The sequence below is a fragment of the Protobothrops mucrosquamatus genome, unplaced genomic scaffold, assembly GCF_001527695.2.
Source record: "Protobothrops mucrosquamatus isolate PMUCROS unplaced genomic scaffold, P.Mucros_1.0 scaffold2269, whole genome shotgun sequence".
Classification (NCBI taxonomy): Eukaryota; Metazoa; Chordata; class Lepidosauria; order Squamata; family Viperidae; genus Protobothrops; species Protobothrops mucrosquamatus.
Genome location: NW_015388358.1, coordinates 12,630 through 30,690, shown reverse-complemented (window position 1 = coordinate 30,690; position 18,061 = coordinate 12,630). Strand labels below are relative to the sequence as shown.

The window sequence follows — 18,061 nt, the reverse complement described above, 5'->3', positions numbered from 1 at the left end:
TAATAATAATAATAATAATAATAATAATAATAATAATAATAATAATAATAAAAAGTTGGAAGGGACCTTGGAGGTCATCTAGTCCAACCCTCTGCTCAGGCAGGAAACCCTATACCATTTCAGACAAATGGCTGTCCAGTTATGATTTTTTTTAATGATTTCTTAAACTGCATACGATTCAGATGATCCCGTAAAAGGCACTGAGCGGCTTACAAACGACACGAAAGGGAGAAAAAAAAGCTGCATATGAACCTCGCGATGGATCGCTGAGGCTGCCAGCAACTGCCCTCTCTTACTTTTTCTTATCTCTAAGGTGCCCGCGATGCCTTCCAAGGATTGGTCGTTTCCAATCCTCTCGCGGCCAACCGAGCGGACTGCCCATTGGATGGCGGGAGAACCACAGAGACCGGGTCCTCCAGGCGGGCGCAGAGCGCCGCGCGTGCGCAGTGGAGGGGCTCTAGCATGTGTGCTTTCTCGGCCAGGCGGTAAAATGCAGAGGACAGCGGGGTGAACCGATGCTGAAGCTGCAAGGGACGCTGCTGTGGGGCACAGGTCGGTGCGGGGTCTGTGGGGCGGGGGTGAGTAGTGAATGGGGGAGGGGATTCCTCAAGGAAACGTTTCACCTCGACCCGGATCTTTGGGGAAGGGCGCTTTGCCTTACTGGGGGCTGCTGAATTTGAACTCGCCACCCTTCCTCTCTTTTTTTGGGGGGGGGGTTAATAGGGACACAGATATGCACACCTTGAACTGTGTGGATAACTTCCCTGGCCTCCTTGATTGACAGCCTTTCATCGATCGGGTTGGCCCGGGTTGGTGTTTAAACGGGAGACCACCAGGAGATCCATGAAGGCTGCCTGGAGGAGGAAGTTGAATTAGATGCCTCGGGATTCAGCCACTTCTCTGTTGACGCTAAGAAACCTGCCCTGAGGAGATCACGAGTCAGGCTCAAGGGAGATCTCTCCTGTTATTTGACCTTCCTTGTTGCAGGTAGTCCTCAACCTGCAGCCACAATTGAGACTAAAATTTCCCTTGCTAAGTGAGTTTTGCCACATTATACGACCTGTAGCCATCATAAATGCATGCCAGTTGCCAAGGGTCCGAGTTTTGATCCTGTGATCATGGGGATGCTGCAACGGTCGTAAGTGTGAAAAACGGTCATAAGTCCCTTTTTTCAATGCTGTCGTAACTTCAGACAGTCACCAAACGAATGTAAGTCGAGAACTACCTATATTTGTTTCCCACAATTCCCAATGAAATCCATTCCCCTCCCTAATGAAGAAAAGTGCAGGGCCCTGTATCTCCCCCCCACCGCTTAACATTAGTACTAGTGTATATATTTAATAAAAAGAAATAAATAGATGAACAAACTTAGCTGTTTTTTAAAAAAAAATTGAATTGATGTATTATATTGTTTTAGATACAACCTGGTCAGTAAAAGCTGCAAAAGCTACCTTTATAGAGCAGGGGTCTTCAAACTTGGCCCTTTTATGACTTGTGGACTTCAACTCCCAGAAGTTGCCTGGCTGAGGAATTCTGGGAGTTGAAGTCCACAAGTCATAAAAGGGCCAAGTTTGAAGACCCCTGTTTATAGAGTATCCTAAACTTGGTTTGGATTTCTCTTAGGATTGGGGTTGCATATTGGACGAGATGTTTTATTGTAATCGAGAAAGGCAGGTGTGAATATGGCCATTAAGATGTTTTACTTTCCTGAAATAGGGGGGAACTGATCCCCCATCCTTCTGAAGGTTGGGGAAAGATTGATGTAACGGATAAAGTGCTCATCCTTGATTTTCTGTCTTACCTATGAAAAAGGACCTCTACAGGTTCTAGAGTGCCATCCCCAACCGAATTAAGCAGTCTTGAGACCGATAAATAAATAAAATTTTGCCAGATATGAAATGCTTTGTTTGCAAGTTAGAGGAGACCACGTGCTCTTTTTCCACTGCTTGCTTTGTCAGGCTTATATACTTCCTCCCCTGCCAACCTAAAACATGCAGATGGAATAAATGGGTTGATTGCACATCTGTAACATCCAGAAAAAGAGGTTCCCGGTGTGATATATAGTAAAGGCCTTACAAAATCCAAAATACTGGTAGAATTGTTATGTAAACCAGTGGTTCTCAACCTGTTCGTGGTTCCCTGTGGTGGTGGGGGGTCACACTGTCATCACAGGTCCGCAAAGGCTTGAAGAAATGTTATGATTTAAACCTTTTAAGTTAAGTCTTGGTGGTCCGTGGCCACGGTCTGTGGCCACAAAAGGTATTTAAAGGGGGACCTGTGATGAAGAAAAGGCTGAGAACCACCGATGCAAACGATATAAAAACCCACACTGAAACTAGCATAATGGATAAGTAGAAACATGGAGCAGTAATATATGCAGCATCTTTTCTTTGTCCACCTGATCAATACTGTATCTTCTGAAATTATAGGGGAGAGAGGAAGGATGGGAAGAGAGGAGGAGGGAGGGAGGAAGGAAAGAAGGAAGGAAAGGAGAAAGGAAGGGAGAAGTGACTAGAGAGGAAGGAAAGAAGGAGAGAAAGAAAGGGGCGAAAGGAGAGGAATAGAAGGGAAGAGAGAAGGAGGAGAGAAGAAGGAAAGGCAGGAAGGGAGAAAAGAGAAGGAGAGAGGAAGGGAGAAGTGACTGGAGAGGAAGGAAAGGGTGAAAGAGGAATAGAAGGGAAGAGAGTAGAAAGAGGAATAGAAGGGAAGAGGAATAGAAGGGAATAGAAAGGAAGGAGAAGGAAAGGAAGGGAGAAAAGAAAAGGAGAGAGGAAGGGAGAAGTGACTAGAGAGGAAGGCAAGAAGGAGAGAAAGGAAGGGGCAAAAGGAGAGGAAGAGAAGGGAAGAGAAGGAGAGAAGAAAGGAAGGAAGGAAGGGAGAAAAGAAGTAAGAGGAAGGGAGTAGAGAGGAAGGAGAGAAAGGAAGGGGCGAAAGGAGAGGAAGAAAAGGGAAGAGAGAAGGAGGGAAGAAAGGAAGGAAGGGAGAAAAGAGAAGGAAGGAGAGGAAGGGAGAAGTGATTAGAGAGGAAGGAGAGAAAGGAAGGGACGAAAGGAGAGGAAGAGAAGGGAAGAGAGAAGGAGGAGAGAAGAAGGAAGAAAGGAAATCCAATCACAGTAAAGAAGTAACAACCCTTTGGATTTTTGAAGCGGTTTCTCAAATGCTTCAGAAAATAAAACAGACAATGTGGGTGATAGAAAGCCCATCGCACAGGCACCAGTGGAATTAGGCTGTGGAGGGTGTTTTACAACTGGAGGATCCCTACTTTTCTTTGGTAACTGCTTGCCTTGGCCCTAGACTCCATTGCCTGGAAAGTCAAGAGGGATGTTGGTTTGTTTCTGTCCCTGATGGCCTTTTGTAACCAGTTCCCGTGACAATCACCCTTCTCTCATTTTTAGGTAGGCTCCGTGTTGGGATGAGATGCTACTCGACCAGGGTAAAAGAAGAAACCAGGAAACTATGGTTACATGAGCAGGTGGAGCTGCTGGAGGGTAAGCCAATAAACAAGAATAAAAATAAAGGTCTGCAGATACTAACATGCAGCTCATATTCAGAACTGGATGTCTGTGCATTTGATGCGCCGGCTGCAGTGATTTCTATGCTTGCAGTGTGAGTAACTCTGAGCAGCTGAAAGGAATATGGGTAGTCCTTAGCTTACGGCCACAACTCAGCCCCAAATTTCTGTGGATAAATGAGATGGTTGTTAAGTGAGTTTGGCCCCATGGTATGACCTTTCTTGCCACGGTTGCTAAGTGAATCGCTGCAGTCGTGAAGTTAAGTCACGCGGTTATGAAATGAATCTGGCTTTCCCATTGACTTTGCTTGTCAGAAGGACGCAAAAGGGGATCACAGGAGTCCAAGATAATTGCAACCGTCCTGAGTATGAGTCAGTTGCCAAGCATCTGAATTTAGCTTAATGTCCTGGTTCCAGACAGATGTTACTCTTCAAAGAACTTCAAGGCATTGCTTACCTTAAAGAATCTTTATTCAAATAACATGGCATCGGCACGTGCATGGCTGAAGCCAAAATCTGACTTCCCCTCCCCTCAGCACATAGATCAAAGCACAATTCCCTCCTACAACTAACAGTCAATAATAATAATAATAATAATAATAATAATAATAAAAAGTTGGAAGGGACCTTGGAGGTCATCTAGTCCAACCCCCTGCTCAGGCAGGAAACCCTATACCATTTCGGACAAATGGCTGTCCAGTCTCTTCTTAAAAACTTCCAGTGTTGGAGCACCCACAACTTCTGGAGGCAGGTCGTTCCACTGGTTAATTGTTCTCACTGTCAGGAAATTCCTCCTTAGTTCCAGGTTGCTTTTCTCCTTGATTAGTTTCCATCCGTTGATTCTTGTCCTGCCTTCAGATGCTTTGGAGAATAGCCTGACTCCCTCTTCTTTGGGGCAGCCCCTGAGATGTTGGAACACTGCTATCCTTTTTCAGTGTCGTCGTAAGATCTTTTTTTTCCCTGCGAGAAGTTGAAATTGACTGATTGAACCTTTTTTTGGTTTTTTTTGCACACAGTGGCGGAGGCCTAAAGCGAAAAGGTTTTATAAAACCCAGCTGAAGGCCTAGGACCGGGGCGACGGCGCGCGTGCCCACAGAGAGGGCTCTGAGTGCCGCCTATGGCACCCGTGCCATACGTTCGCCACCACCGCTTTATATCCTTGTTTTGGTTCAGCTTAAACCGTTACGGATCATATATTTTGTTCTGTTTCCCTCCCGCCCCCTTCCAGTGTTGGAAGCTAGAGTGAAGCAACTCCGGGCTGACCACGGATCGGAGCTCCTGAAGCCCAACCTCCAGCTATGTCAGGTCGAGAAATTCAGTTACTTTCCGAGTGCCCAAGGGCAGAAGAGCCCTGCGCCCCGAGCAGCTCAAGGCAAGCCGGTCCCGATGGATGACACTAGGCTCGCCGTCAAAGGGAACGCTTGGAAGGCCAAAATTAAGGTGGAAAAACAAGCCAAGAAAATGAAGCGTTGGGACCTGAACACCAGGACCTTGGAAGCCATCCTCTCTTCTAAAACTCTGGTGGAAAAAGCCGTCAGGAGCTGCCCCGCATCCGTCAGGAAATCTGTAGCGGACGGCTCCAAGGCGCAGTCGGACAGCAACATCGCCTTGACTGGGATCCGGATCTGGGACAGAAACGTGCGTCCCGTTTCTTCTCCTTCTTCTTCTGCTGCTGCTTCTGCTTCTTCTTCTTCTGCTGCTTCTGATACTGCTGTCAAGGCCGAGGCCGAGCCTGTTCTGATGCTGAACGGGAGGCCGCTTCCAGAAATGAAAGTCTTCCAGGACGATATCCGGATGAGCATTTTAGCCTACATGGACACTTCCCTGTTCCAGGGCCAGAAGAGGAAAGCCCTGCAGTGTTTGTTATATTTCCACAATACCCCGGGGCTGAAGAAGTTTCTGACCACGCAGATGTTCAGTCTCCTCATGTGTCATTACGCCAAGCAGGTATTTCTTTTGGCTTCTTTTCAGACACGGGCTTGACCCGACTTGCTCTGTTAGGAAAGAAGCACGCCCTCGGCTGCCCGTTTGTAGCGAAAAGGTTGGTTTTTTTTTTACTAAGAGCCAAGGAGGTTACGTCGAGCAAAGCCAGATCTAAGAGTTTTGCGGGCAAATATTCCCTAGTTGAGTTTCCCTTCTCTATTTCACTCCCCCGTTGTCTCCCCCGTTTTTGTCCAGTCACGTTCGAAGGAGATGTTTTGGTTACTGTCCCTGCAACGGTTGGGCAGATGGACAGGTGCTGCATTTCATTCCCAGGTCCTTGGGACGACTCGGGATGGCAGAAGATCCCTGTCAGTCTCCCCATCTCCCCATCTCTTTCTTCCTCCCCCCATGACTTATGGCAGACTAGAGGAGCAAAGTGAGCAAAGAATGGCAGTTCTCGTTCTCTCTCTCTTCCTCTCCCTCTTTCTCTCCCTCCCTCTTTCTCTCCCTCTTTCTCTTTCTCTCTCCCTCTTTCTCTCCCTCTCTTTCTCCTCTCCCTCTCTTTCTCCTCTCTTTTTCTCTCTCTCCCTCTCTTTCTCTCTCTTTCTCTAACTCCCTTTCTCTTTCTCTCACTCCCTTTCTCTCTTTCTCCCTCTCTTTCTCTCTCTCTTTTTCTCTTTCTCTCTCCTCTCTTTTTCTCTCTCTCCCTCTCTTTCTCTCTGTCTCTTTCTCTCACTCCCTTTCTTTCTCTTTCTCTCTTTCTCTCACTCCCTTTCTCTCTTTCTCTCCCTCTCTTTCTCCCTCTCTCTTTCCCTCCCTCATTTCTTTCCCTCTCTTTCTCTCTCCCCCTCTCTTTCTCTTTTTCTTACTCTCTCTCTCTCTCTCTCTTTCTCTCTCTCTCTCTCTCTCATACACACACACAAACACAAAACCTTCCAGGGAGTTTCCAATTTAGGTGACGATACAGATAGTCCTCAGCTTACAACTATAGTTAAGATCAGAATTTCTATTGCTCAGCATGGTGTTTGTTAAGTGAGTCGCCTCTGATTTTACGACCCTTTTTGCCACGGTTGTTAAGCAAATCACTGCAGCCGTTAAATGAATCATGGCAGTTGTTAAGCAAACCAGCTTCCCCTGTTGACCTAGCCTTTGGATAGGCAACCTTGGCTCTTTTATGGCTCATGGACTTCAACTCCCAGAATTCCTGAGCCTGCCATGCTGAGGGGAAAGGGAGAGGTTTCCAAGCTGAGCCATGCTGGCTCAGGAATTCTGGGAGTTGAAGTATACGAGTCATAAAAGAGCCAAGGTTGCCTACCCCTGAGCCTGTTGGAAGCCAGCTGGGAAAACTGGTGGTCACATGACTGCAGGACACCACAACCTTCCTAAGTACCGGTTGCCAAGCGCCCCAATTTTGATCACCACGGGGAAGGCTGCGATGATTGTAAGTGTGTGAGTACCGATCTGAAGTCACCTTTTTTTCTGCCGTTGTTTCACTAAATGAGTGGTTGTAAATATGAGGATCACCTGTACGCTGTCCTGAGGCGGGGGAGGAATTTGAACTCGGATCTCTTGGACTGAGCATTGGTTTGTCTGAGCCAGCATGGCCACCGTTGACGGAAGGAAAGGAAGGCTATTCCAGCTGGTCAAAGGGCAGCCTCTTTGGGGTTTGTGGGCTGAAATCTGCTGCCCCCTTGCACCGGGAGGGGTGAGACAGATGGAGGGTGATGGCCATAGAGTAGCTGAATTGGGTGGGGCAGCTGAGTTTTCATCCTAATAATAATAATGATAAAGTTGGAAGGGACCTTGGACGTCATCTAGTCCAACCCCCTGCTTAGGCAGGAAACCCTATACCGTTTCAGACAAATGGTTGTCCAGTCTCTTCTTAAAAACTTCCAGTGTTGGAGCAGTCACAGCTTCTGGAGGCAGGTTGTTCCACTGGTTAATTGTTCTCACTGTCAGGAAATTTCTCCTTAATTCTAAGTTGCTTCTCTCCTTGATTAGTTTCCATCCGTTTCTTTTTGTCCTGCCTTCAGGCGCTTTGGAGAATAGCTTGACTCCCTCTTCTTTGTGGCAGCCCCTGAGATATTGGAAGACTGCTATCTTGTCCCCCTTTGTCCTTCTCTTCATTAAATTGGACATGCCCAATTCCAGCAACCGTTCCTTGTATGTTTTAGCCTCCAGTCCCCTGATCCTCTTTGTTGCTCTTCTCTGTACTCTTTCTAGAGTCTCAACATCTTTTTTTACATCGTGGAGACCAAAACTGGATGCCGTATTCCAAGTGTGGCCTTACCAAGGCATTGTAAAGTGGTATTAACTCTCCACCTGATCTTGATTCTGTCTCTCTGTTAATGCAGCCTAGCACTGTGTTGGCTTTTTTGGCAACTGCAGCACACTGCTGGCCTCTATTTAAGTGATTGTCCACTAGGACAGGGCTTTTCAACCTTTTCACCCATTGTACCACTTTTAGGATATGGCAGTATCCGAGTACCACCAGTCGCCTAGCAAGGTGTCAAAAACATGATGATCCAGAAAAAAAGGAAAAAAGTGATAAAGTACAGGTAGTCCTCGACTTACAACAGTTCACTTAGTGACTGTTCAAAGTTACAATGGCACTGAAAAAAGTGTCCCCCAAGGCACAGCCGAGCAAGACACCTGCCTGCCTGCCCGCCCGGCAGCGCTCTCATTCCCTTCCCCCGCTACTTTTCTAGGATGGTCGCGTACCACCTGCCAGGTGCCAATGTACCACAGGTGGTACCCGTACCACTGGTTGAAAAGCCCTGCACTAGGACTCCGAGATCCCTCTCACAGTTGCTACTATTGAGCAAGGCACCCCCTGTATTATACCTGGTGCATTTGATTTTTCTTGCCTTCCTCAACCGTTCATCTTATGAGGCTATCATCCCCCGTCACTTCTTGCTTGTGGTGGGGAAATAATGCCTGCCAGCTGGACACTGCGGTGGGCCAAGTGTGGAGCATGTGACTGAAAAGGAGAGGAACATGCAATGTCTTCCAATGAAGGCTTGCCTGCCCTGGACTAGTATCATTGCTGAATGTATGGATTACATGTATTGATACATACAGTAGCTAGTTGTCCTCACCTTACAGCCACCCGTTTAGTGGCTGTTGGAAGTTAAGAACGGTACTGAAAAAAACTGACTGGCATGTTTTTCAGGCTTACGACTAGTGCATCCCCACACTCCCATGATCAAAATTCGGACGCTTGGCAACAGACTTGTATTTTTTCTCCCCACGTTTTTTATTAATTTTACAATATTACATTTACATATTTGAAAAGTAGTGTGGCGACTGAGCACAGTAATTCCATTACATTTGAATATCATCGGTACAAATCTCAAAGTATTACAACAACTAATTCCCTCTCTTTCCCCCATAATATCTACTGTCATGTTCGAACCAATACAGTTCTTATTCTATCAATCGAACAAAAAGTACCTTTCTAATATTCATCAATAATCTTCAGTCTATACATATCTTAGTTAATTTGACATTCCACCTTTTGGACAATAACCTAGTACGTTTCTCTTAACTTTAATTTCCCATTGATATTTAAGTTTAACGTTTAATCTTTATCATTTCCAGATTTTAAATGATCCCAATTTCTAAGTCTCGTATCTCACATTTGGGGCTAATATATTTTTTTCTTTTCTTCCTTCTACTTCCTTTCTTCCTTCCTTTCCAGAAAGAGAAAAAAAAATAAAAATAAACCACCAACATTTGTACCACAAACCCATATACAAATGTAATTATTAGTATTTATACTTCTAAGTTTTACTTAACCTTTGTCTCAACTCATAACAATATCTTAAATTCAAATCTTAGTTATTTGTAAACATTCAAACTTTTAGCCAGTCAGTAACCTGATGGTTAATTTTCCCTTAATATTTTAATTTAACATTTAATATTTATTTTTCCCAGATTTTTAATTAAACACAATTCCTTTATCACAATTTCTCAGACATTCTAATATTTAAAATACACACCTTGTATATAAATTCTACCATCTATCTTACCAATCTAATAAGACAGTATAATATTCTTATTTCAATATATTTCTAGATTTTATGTGACCCAAATTTTCTTTATCTCAAATTGTTACAATATCTTGTGTTCAGAATACATATTCTATCCGTTTAGATATATTCTATTTTAGATCTCATGTATAGATCAGACTCGTATTTATGACGATCGCCGTGTCCCGGGGTCAGGCGATCCCCTTTTGTGACTTTCTGACAAGCAAAGTCTTGCAGAACTCCATTTTATATTTTGGATTGTGTTATGTTTCTTTTTAAGGGCTGGGGTGGGGGTAGATAAGATTATCCGGATGGAGTCTGTGGTTGCATTTCATTCCTGTTTCTTTCTCTGCTTAGGGTGCGCTTATGAAAATTGGCTGGCTGTTTTCCATGCTGGAGGAAAATAACCTCAAGCCGAATCAGGATTGTTACATGGCTGTGCTAAATTGCATGGGTCGAATCAAAGCACAACCCCTTATCATTTCAAGGTAAGGAGCTGGGATGCTCTTCCACGGTGTTTCTCCACTTTGCCAATTTTAAGGTGTGGATTTCTAACACCCAGCATTCCCTCAGCCAGCAGGGCTTGCCAGGGAATCCTGGGAGTTGAAAGTCCAGACATCTACAAGCTACTGTAATTGAGGAACATTATCTCTTGGATGTAGGATAGTCTTGGGGTGCTGTTCCTGTTTGAATTGGGGAGGGGTAGGTGTATATACTCTAGCTAGGAGAAGCCAAAAAAGCCAACACAGTGCTAGGCTGCATTAACAGAGGGATAGAATCAAGATCCAGTGAAGTGTTAAAACCACTTTACAAGGCCTTGGTAAGGCCACACTTGGAATACTGCATCCAGTTTGGGTCACCACGATGTAAAAAAGATGCTGAGACTCCAGAAAGAGTACAGAGAAGAGCAACAAAGATGATTAGGGGACTGGAGGCTAAAACATATAAGGAACGGTTGCTGGAATTGGAAATGTCTACTTTAATGAAGAGAAGGACGAGGGGGGACAGGATAGCAGCGTTCCAGTATCTCAGAGGCTGCCACAAAGAAGAGGGAGTCAAGCTCTTCTCCAAAGCGCCTGAAGGCAGGACAAGAAGCAATGGATGGAAACTAATCAAGGAGAGAAGCAACCTAAAACTAAGGAGAAACTTCCTGACAGTTAGAACAATTAACCAGTGGAACAACCTGCCTCCAGAAGTACAGAACACTGGAAGTTTTTAAGAAGAGACTGGACAGTGATTTGTCTGAAATGGTATAGGGTTCCTGCCTGAGCCGGGGGTTTGACTAGATGACCTCCAAGGTCCCTTCCAACTTTATTATTTTTATTTTTATATTATTATTATTATTATTATTATTATTATTATTATTATTATTATTATTATTATTATTATTATTATTTCCATTGCTAAGCAAGGCAGTTGTTAAGTGAGTCGTGCACAACTTTATGACCGTTTTTGGCATGACTGTTAAGCAAATAACTGCTTTTGCTAAGTGAATCGTACGGTTGTTAAGCAAATCCGGCTTCCCCCATTGGTTTTGGCTGTCGGAAGCCAGCTGAGAAGGTTGCAGATGGTGATCAGGGGGCCCAGGGATGCCGCAACCGTTGTAAACACGTAAAAATTTTGATCACATAACCATGACCGTGGGGGCTGCTGCGACAGTTATAAGTGCAAAGACCGGCCATAAGTTACTTTTTTCAGTGAGGTTGTAACTTGAACGATCACGAAACAGATAGTTGTGAGCCCAGCAGTGTGCGGCAGCAGCTAGAAAAGCTAATACAATCCTGGGTTGCATAAACAGAGGCACAGAATCAAAGTCACATAAAGCAGGGCTTTTCAACATTTTCACCCATTGTACCACTTTTAGGATATGGCAGTATCCGAGTACCACCAGTCGCCTAGCAAGGTGTCAAAAACCTGATGACCAAAAAAAAGGGGAAAAAGTGATAAAAGTAGGTAGTCCTCGACTTACAACAGTTCGCTTAGTGACTGTTTGAAGTTACAATGGCACTGAAAAAAGTGCCCCCCAAGCCACAGCCGAGCAAGACACCTGCCTGCCCACCCGGCGGTGCTCTTCCTCCTGTCCGAGGTTTTCATTGTTGTGAGCATTTCTGTTGAGGATTGGCAGCGGTGGTGGGGTGGGGGGGTGTTTGGTTTTTATTCCCCCCGTCTGCTGGGTGGTTGCAGCAGGTTTTGGTCACTTCACATGACCCTGGGACACTGTGACCGTCATAAATATGAATCAGTTGCCAAGCATCTGAATGTAAAACACAAGACCCTGGAGATGCTGCAACATTCCAGTTGATCGGCGCTTCTTCTGGGCTCAACAGAAATGTCAGGATCAATGCTGCTTTCCAGCTGATTGGCACTTCCACTGAGCCCTGAGAGCCCTGAAGAAGCGCCGATCAGCTGGAAAGGGGCACTGATCCTGGTGCTTCCGCTGACCCCTGACAGCCCTGCAGCTCTAGCCATCTCTCGCTCAGGCTTGTGAGGTGCAGCCACCGGTTCAGCTCATTCCCCTCCCCAGCTACCCCTTTTCTAGGATGGTCGCGTACCACCTGCCAGGTGCCAATGTACCACAGGTAGTACCTGTACCACTGGTTGAAAAGCCCTGACGTAAAGTATTAGTACTGCTTTATAAAGCCTTAGTAAGGCCACACCCAGAATTCCGCATCCAATTTTAGTCACCACATCACAAAAAAGATGATGAGACTTTGGGAAAAAGTGCAGAGAAGAGCAACTAAGATGACTAAAGGCCTGGAGACTAAAACATATGAAGGACGGTTGCAGGATTTGGGTTTGGCTATCCTGTAAAAGAGAAGGACCAGGAGTGACTTGATAGCAGTATTTGAGGGGCTGCCACAAAGAAGAAGGTCATTTTCCAAAGCACCAGAAAGCAAGACAAGAAACAATAGATGGAAACCAATCCAAGGAGAGAAGCAACCTGGAATTAAGGAGAAAATTCCTAACAGTGAGGACAATTAACCATTGGAACAGCTGGCCTCCAGAAGTTGTGGGTGCTTCATCACTGGATGTCTTTAAGAAGAGATTTGTCTGAAAGGGTATAGGGCAGGGGTAGGCAACCTTGGCTCTTTTATGACTTCAACTCCCAGAATTCCTGAGCCAGCATGGCTCACCTTTGAAACCTCTCCCTTTCCCCTCAGCATGGCTGGCTCAGGAATTCTGGGAGTTGAAGTCCACGAGTCATAAAAGGGCCCAGTTTGAAGACCCCTGCTCTTAATCTTTGTCCTAGGCCAGGGGTAGGCAACCTTGCCTCTTTTATGACTCATGGACTTCAACTCCCAGAATTCCTGACCCAACATGACTCAGCTTGGAAACCTCTCCCTTTCCCCTCAGCATGGCTGGCACAGGAATTCTGGGAGTTGAAGTCCACGAGTCCTAAAAGAGCCAAGGCTGCCTACCCCTGGTATAAGTTCTTCTGCTTGAGCAGAGGGTTGGACTAGAAGACCTCCAAGGTCCCTTCTAGCTCTGTTCTGATTGATTGACTGATTGATTGACTACCTGGGGAATAGTGAGACCAAGCAAGCCTCAGGTTAGCTCCTGACAAGCTGCAGTGCTGACAGAGAACCACTGAGAATGCCCTGGGAGCAATTCTCAAGAGAAAACGCCGTTCCCTACTTGAAATGCCGCAGAAAAATTACTCAGCGTTGAATCCTGTTAACAAAAGATCAGCCTAGATAAAAACGTCTAGATAAAATTATAGCCGCCAGCATCCTGCGAGGTAAATCACTTGCAGCCGTCCATAAATAAAATGCTACTGTCCTCTGGTCAACCGTTTATCCTTTAATCTTAGGATAATCGTAGGACGTCAAGGAGAGTATTTATGTGGTTGCTAGGAGTCGAAACCACTTGATAAGCACATAATCAATCATAGACTGTGGGAGGCGGGGAATGAATGATATTTTAAACTACGTCAAAGAAGCTGTGACAGGGGAGAGGCCAAAACACATCTCAAATGCTTCCTTGGGGGAAATCGTAATCACTCACCACAAACTTTGAGCGATTGATCGATTGAGCTGTCCCAACTCGGTCAACTAGAAAAGAAAGACTTCTGAATCCACTGTTAACGAGAGTACACTTTACTAGAGCCAAGTGATTGCAGCGTAGCAAAGCCGGATCTGAGTTTTCACGGCCAAAGCATCTGGTTAACTTTATCCTTCTTCCCATCTTCCCCTCCCTGGTTATCTCCCAACTGTCCAATTACATTCAAACAGTTTTGGGAACAGTCTCTGGCTTGGCAGGCTGGATGGTGCTGCCTTCCGTGGTGACCTTGGAACCAGTAGTTTCGATTCCCTTTATGCTAGCGCCACTCCCCCCCAAAAGCATCCCACAACTCCCCCTCCCCCTGCTGTGTATGGCTGACTGGTAGCTGGCGAAGCATGGCTGGCGCAGCTTGATTGATAGATTATGCACCCTCAAGCGATATTGGCTCTTAGCGACCACATAAATTGATCTTCTCCTGGATGATCTGTTCTCAACCTGGTCTTCCTAGGGTGCAACCCATCATCACTGTAAATCCAGGTCCATCCCTCTTGTTCCTGCCCGTCTTTTTCATCTCTTATCCTTCTGTCTTTCCCAGCTTTATGGGCTTCTCGTGGAAGTTATGATGTGTTCAAAGTAGGATAATTTGAGCCTGGTTGGTTGATGGGACGAGAAGTTTGGATTGATTTTTTCTGTGATCCACTGGGTGGCTTCCTTGGCAGTCTGTGGGATTCTCAAGAATCTCCTTGCCTTCAGAGGTTGTGGGTGCTCCATCACTGGAGGTTTTTGAGAAGAGATTGGACAGCCATTTGTCTAGAAAAGTGTAAATTCTCTTGCTTGGGCGGTGGGTTGGCCTAGAACAGGGGTTGGCAATCTCGGCTCTTTTATGACTCGTGGACTTCAACTCCCAGAATTCCTGAGCCATTATTAATTTTCTATTTTTACAAATCATAACTGCAACCGTCATAATTAAGAGACAGTTGCCAAGTGTCCAAATTTTGGTGAGGTGACCTTGGGGAGGCTGTAATTGTCGTCGTAAGTGTGAAAAACGGTCATAAGTCGCTTTTTTCAGTGCCTTTGAAACCTAAAACAGTCCCTAAACGGATGGTTGGAAAGCAAGAACTACACACTCAGTCCGGAAGTTCAGACTGTCGCTCTCTCCAACAGATGCATCGAACAGCTGGAAAGTGACGGTTTCTCCTTGCAAAACTTCTTCAAGGATTCCACGTACGAAGACAACGAAGTCACGATGGTCCTCAGGGCCATCCAGACGGTCAAGCCAGACTTCCAGCCACAATTCTTTTCCCCTCCAACGTCTACCATGCCGCTACTGGAAAAATTCTACATGACGGTAAAATTGAAGTCCGAGGGGTTTTATTTGATAGGTAGTGATTTCCCCCCCACCCATGCCATCACTCCGCTAAACACCTGATTCCCACAGCACTCTCTTAGGCCTAAAGCTATGTACCTGTGTAATAGGGCTGTGTTGCAATTATCCCTTCTCTTTCTTTTCTTCTCATTTTTCCTACTACCTTCTGTTATCCGTATCCATGATTTATCACTTGTTGATTGTATGATTTGTGATTGTAATTATGATTTGTGATCTATGACATCACTTTGTTGTTTGTACGTACACTCAGAGCTTATGCACTGGAGACAAATTCCTTATGTGTCCAATCATGCTTGGCCAATAAGTCCTATTCTATTCTATTCTATTCTATTTTCTATATTCTATATTCTACATTCTATTCTGTTCTATTCTATTCTATATTCTATATTCTATATTCTATTCTATATTTTATTCTATTCTATTCTATTTTCTATATTCTACATTCTATTCTGTTCTATTCTATTCTATTCTATTCTATATTCTACTATTCTATATTCTATTCTATTCTATTCTATTCCATTTTCTATTCTATATTCTATTCCAGTGGTGGCGAACCTATGGCACGGGTGCCAGAGGCGGCACTCAGAGCCCTCTCTGTGGGCACACGCGCCATCGCCCCAGTCCTAGGCCTTCAGCTGGGTTTTATAAAACTTTAGGCCTCCGCCGCCGTGTGCAAAAAAAAAAAAGGTTCCTATAAGCTAACACGTATTTATTTTCCCCAAAAAATTTCGTTCTTTCTTAACCGTAATTAAAAATGGATTTAATCTTTCAATATTCCATTTCATAAATCTAGCCCTCTAATCTTTTAAACTCTTACCGAATTTTGATCACACGACCACGGGGGAGGCAGCAACGGTCGTTAAGTGTGAAAAACGGTCCTAAGCCACTTTTCTCAGTGCCGTTGTAACTTCGAACGGTCACTAAACGGACGGTCGTAAGTCGAGGACAATCTTGTCTTCCCCCCCAGGTAGGTCTGTCGCAACTTCAAACGCTTGCGAAGCAATTGGTCATAACTCAAGGATTACCGGTATCCCCGGGACATTGTCATGGATTTCCCCCCCCCCTCTTTTCTTCCCCCTTAGAAGACGCCCGTTTCTTACGCCAAGCTCAATTTCACCGTAGAAGAGTTGAAACAGCGATTCCGAAAACAGTACAAGTTGGAGACTTCCGACAGGGTCACGGTTGATTCGGTGGAAGCCACCAAACCGATCACGCCTACAACTATCAGAGCGGTAAAATTAACTCTTTGAGGAGAGGGTTGCGTTTCCGGCCGGAATGGAAAGGGAAGGGATGAAAAACGGGAAATCCTCGAGTTACGACCGGAACGGAACTTGCCTTTCATGGTCGTAACTCGTGATTGTTGTAAAATGGTGCGGTCGTGTGACCCACCCAACGTGGTTTTTTTGTGGCAGTCGTTAAGCAAACGAGCGGTTCGCTACGGGCACGGTTTTGCCAAAAACTGAGAGCGAATGCCGGCTTTCGGCAAACCCGTTGTAAAATGCGGTCAGGTGACTGAGGGACGCTGCAAACAGCCGTAAATGTGACCTGGTTGCCAAGCTCCCAAAGTGTGGTCACATAGCCACTGCACGCTCTTCTAGCCTTCGGAATTTCAAATTTGGGTTGTAAGTAGCCCTCAGGTACAATCGCTAAGCGGCCAGTCATAAATTGAGGACTAGTACATCAAGAACGGTTGCAGGAATTGATGATGATGATGGTGGTGATGATGATGGTGGTGGTGATGATGATGATAAAGTTGGAAGGGACCTTGGAGGTCATCTAGTCCAGCCCCCTGCTCAGGCAGGAAATCCTATACCATTTCGGACAAATGGCTGTCCAGTCTCTTCTTAAAAACTTCCAGTGTTGGAGCATTCACAGCTTCTGGAGGCAGGTGGTTCCACTGTCAGGAAGTCCTCACTGTCCTCACTGTCAGGAAGTTTCTCCTTAGTTCTAGGTTGCTTCTCTCCTTGATCAGTTTCCATCTGTTGCTTCTTGCCCTGCCTTCAGGTGCTTTGGAGAATAGCTTGACTCCCTCTTCTTTGGGGCAGCCCCTGAGATACTAGAACACAGCTATCATGTCCCCCCTTGTCCTTCTCTTCATTAAACTAGACTTACCCAGTTCCAGCAACCGTTCCTCATATGTTTTAGCCCCCAGTCCCTTAATCATCTTTGTTGGATATGTCTAGTCAAGTGTGCAAAACCCTAGGAAGCCTGTGCTCACTTAGTCTAGTTTAGTGCAGGGGTCCTCAACCCCCCGGTCCATGGATCGGTATTGGGCTGCGGCATGCCCGCAACCAGTCCGCACCAGAAGCCAAGTCCCATCTGTGGGATGCAGGCAGCACACAGAACCACGCACCCTTCGGTCCGTGGAAAAATCTTTCTCCATGGAGCCAGTCCCTGGTGCCCAAAAGGTTGGGGACATCTGGTCTAGTGGAAAAAAGGACTGGGGGTGACATGATAGCAGTCTTCTAATATCTTAAGGGGCTGCCCCAAAACACCGGAAGACAAGAAGTAACAGATGGAAACTAATCAAGGAGAGAAGCAACCTAGAACTGAGGAGAAACTTCCTGACAGTGAGAACAATTAACCAGTGGAACTACCTGCCTCCAGAAGTTGTGGGTGCTCCATCACTAGGGGGGTTTTTAAGAAGAGACTGGACAGTCATTTGTCTGAAATGGTTTAGGGCAGAGGTCCCCAACTTATGGGCCACAGCCCACTACTGGGCTGTGGCCTCTTGGCCACCGGGCCACGTGAGTGCCTGGTCACCGCATGCGTGCATGTGTGTGCACTCTCCCCCTGCCCTTGCGCCGCCACCAGCTGAGCTGCGTGCCGGCACTAGCAACCCCATTTGCGGAGTGCGCCCGCTCTCAGCTCCATTCATGTGCACGCAGCCATGTTTGCGCATGCGTGCATAAAGGTGACTGTCCCTCCCTATGCCAGTGGGCCTCCAGCCCAGAAAAGTTGGCGACCCCTGGTTTAGGGCTTCCTGCCAAAGCAGAGGGTTGGATTAGAGCAGTGGTTCTTAACCTGGGCGGTACCGCCCCCCAGGGGGCGATTTCATTTTTCAGGGGGGCGATGGAATGAAAAGGGGCGGCGTGGGGGCGATGGAATGAAAAGGGGGCGATAGGGGGCGATGGAGCAAGATGTTTTGGGGACATCTTTGAGCCTTCCCCTGCAGCTCCGAGCGTCCTCCGCCATTTGTAGAGAGAG

The 18,061-nt window shown here is 46.0% G+C and overlaps 1 protein-coding gene across 1 annotated transcript in view; it reads left to right on the top strand.

Annotated features, from left to right (window-relative positions):
* Positions 1-503: 503 nt before the first annotated feature.
* POLRMT (RNA polymerase mitochondrial) overlaps positions 504-18,061 on the top strand; it is a gene marked incomplete at its 3' end in the record, with an annotated part of 30,019 nt that continues 12,461 nt past the window's right edge. The window contains exons 1-7 of the mRNA XM_029285791.1: positions 504-552; positions 3,396-3,488; positions 4,740-5,149; positions 5,213-5,458; positions 9,823-9,953; positions 14,632-14,815; positions 15,937-16,086. Of these exons, the coding sequence (XP_029141624.1) occupies positions 516-552; positions 3,396-3,488; positions 4,740-5,149; positions 5,213-5,458; positions 9,823-9,953; positions 14,632-14,815; positions 15,937-16,086 (1,251 nt within the window). The remainder of the gene's footprint in view (positions 553-3,395; positions 3,489-4,739; positions 5,150-5,212; positions 5,459-9,822; positions 9,954-14,631; positions 14,816-15,936; positions 16,087-18,061) is intronic.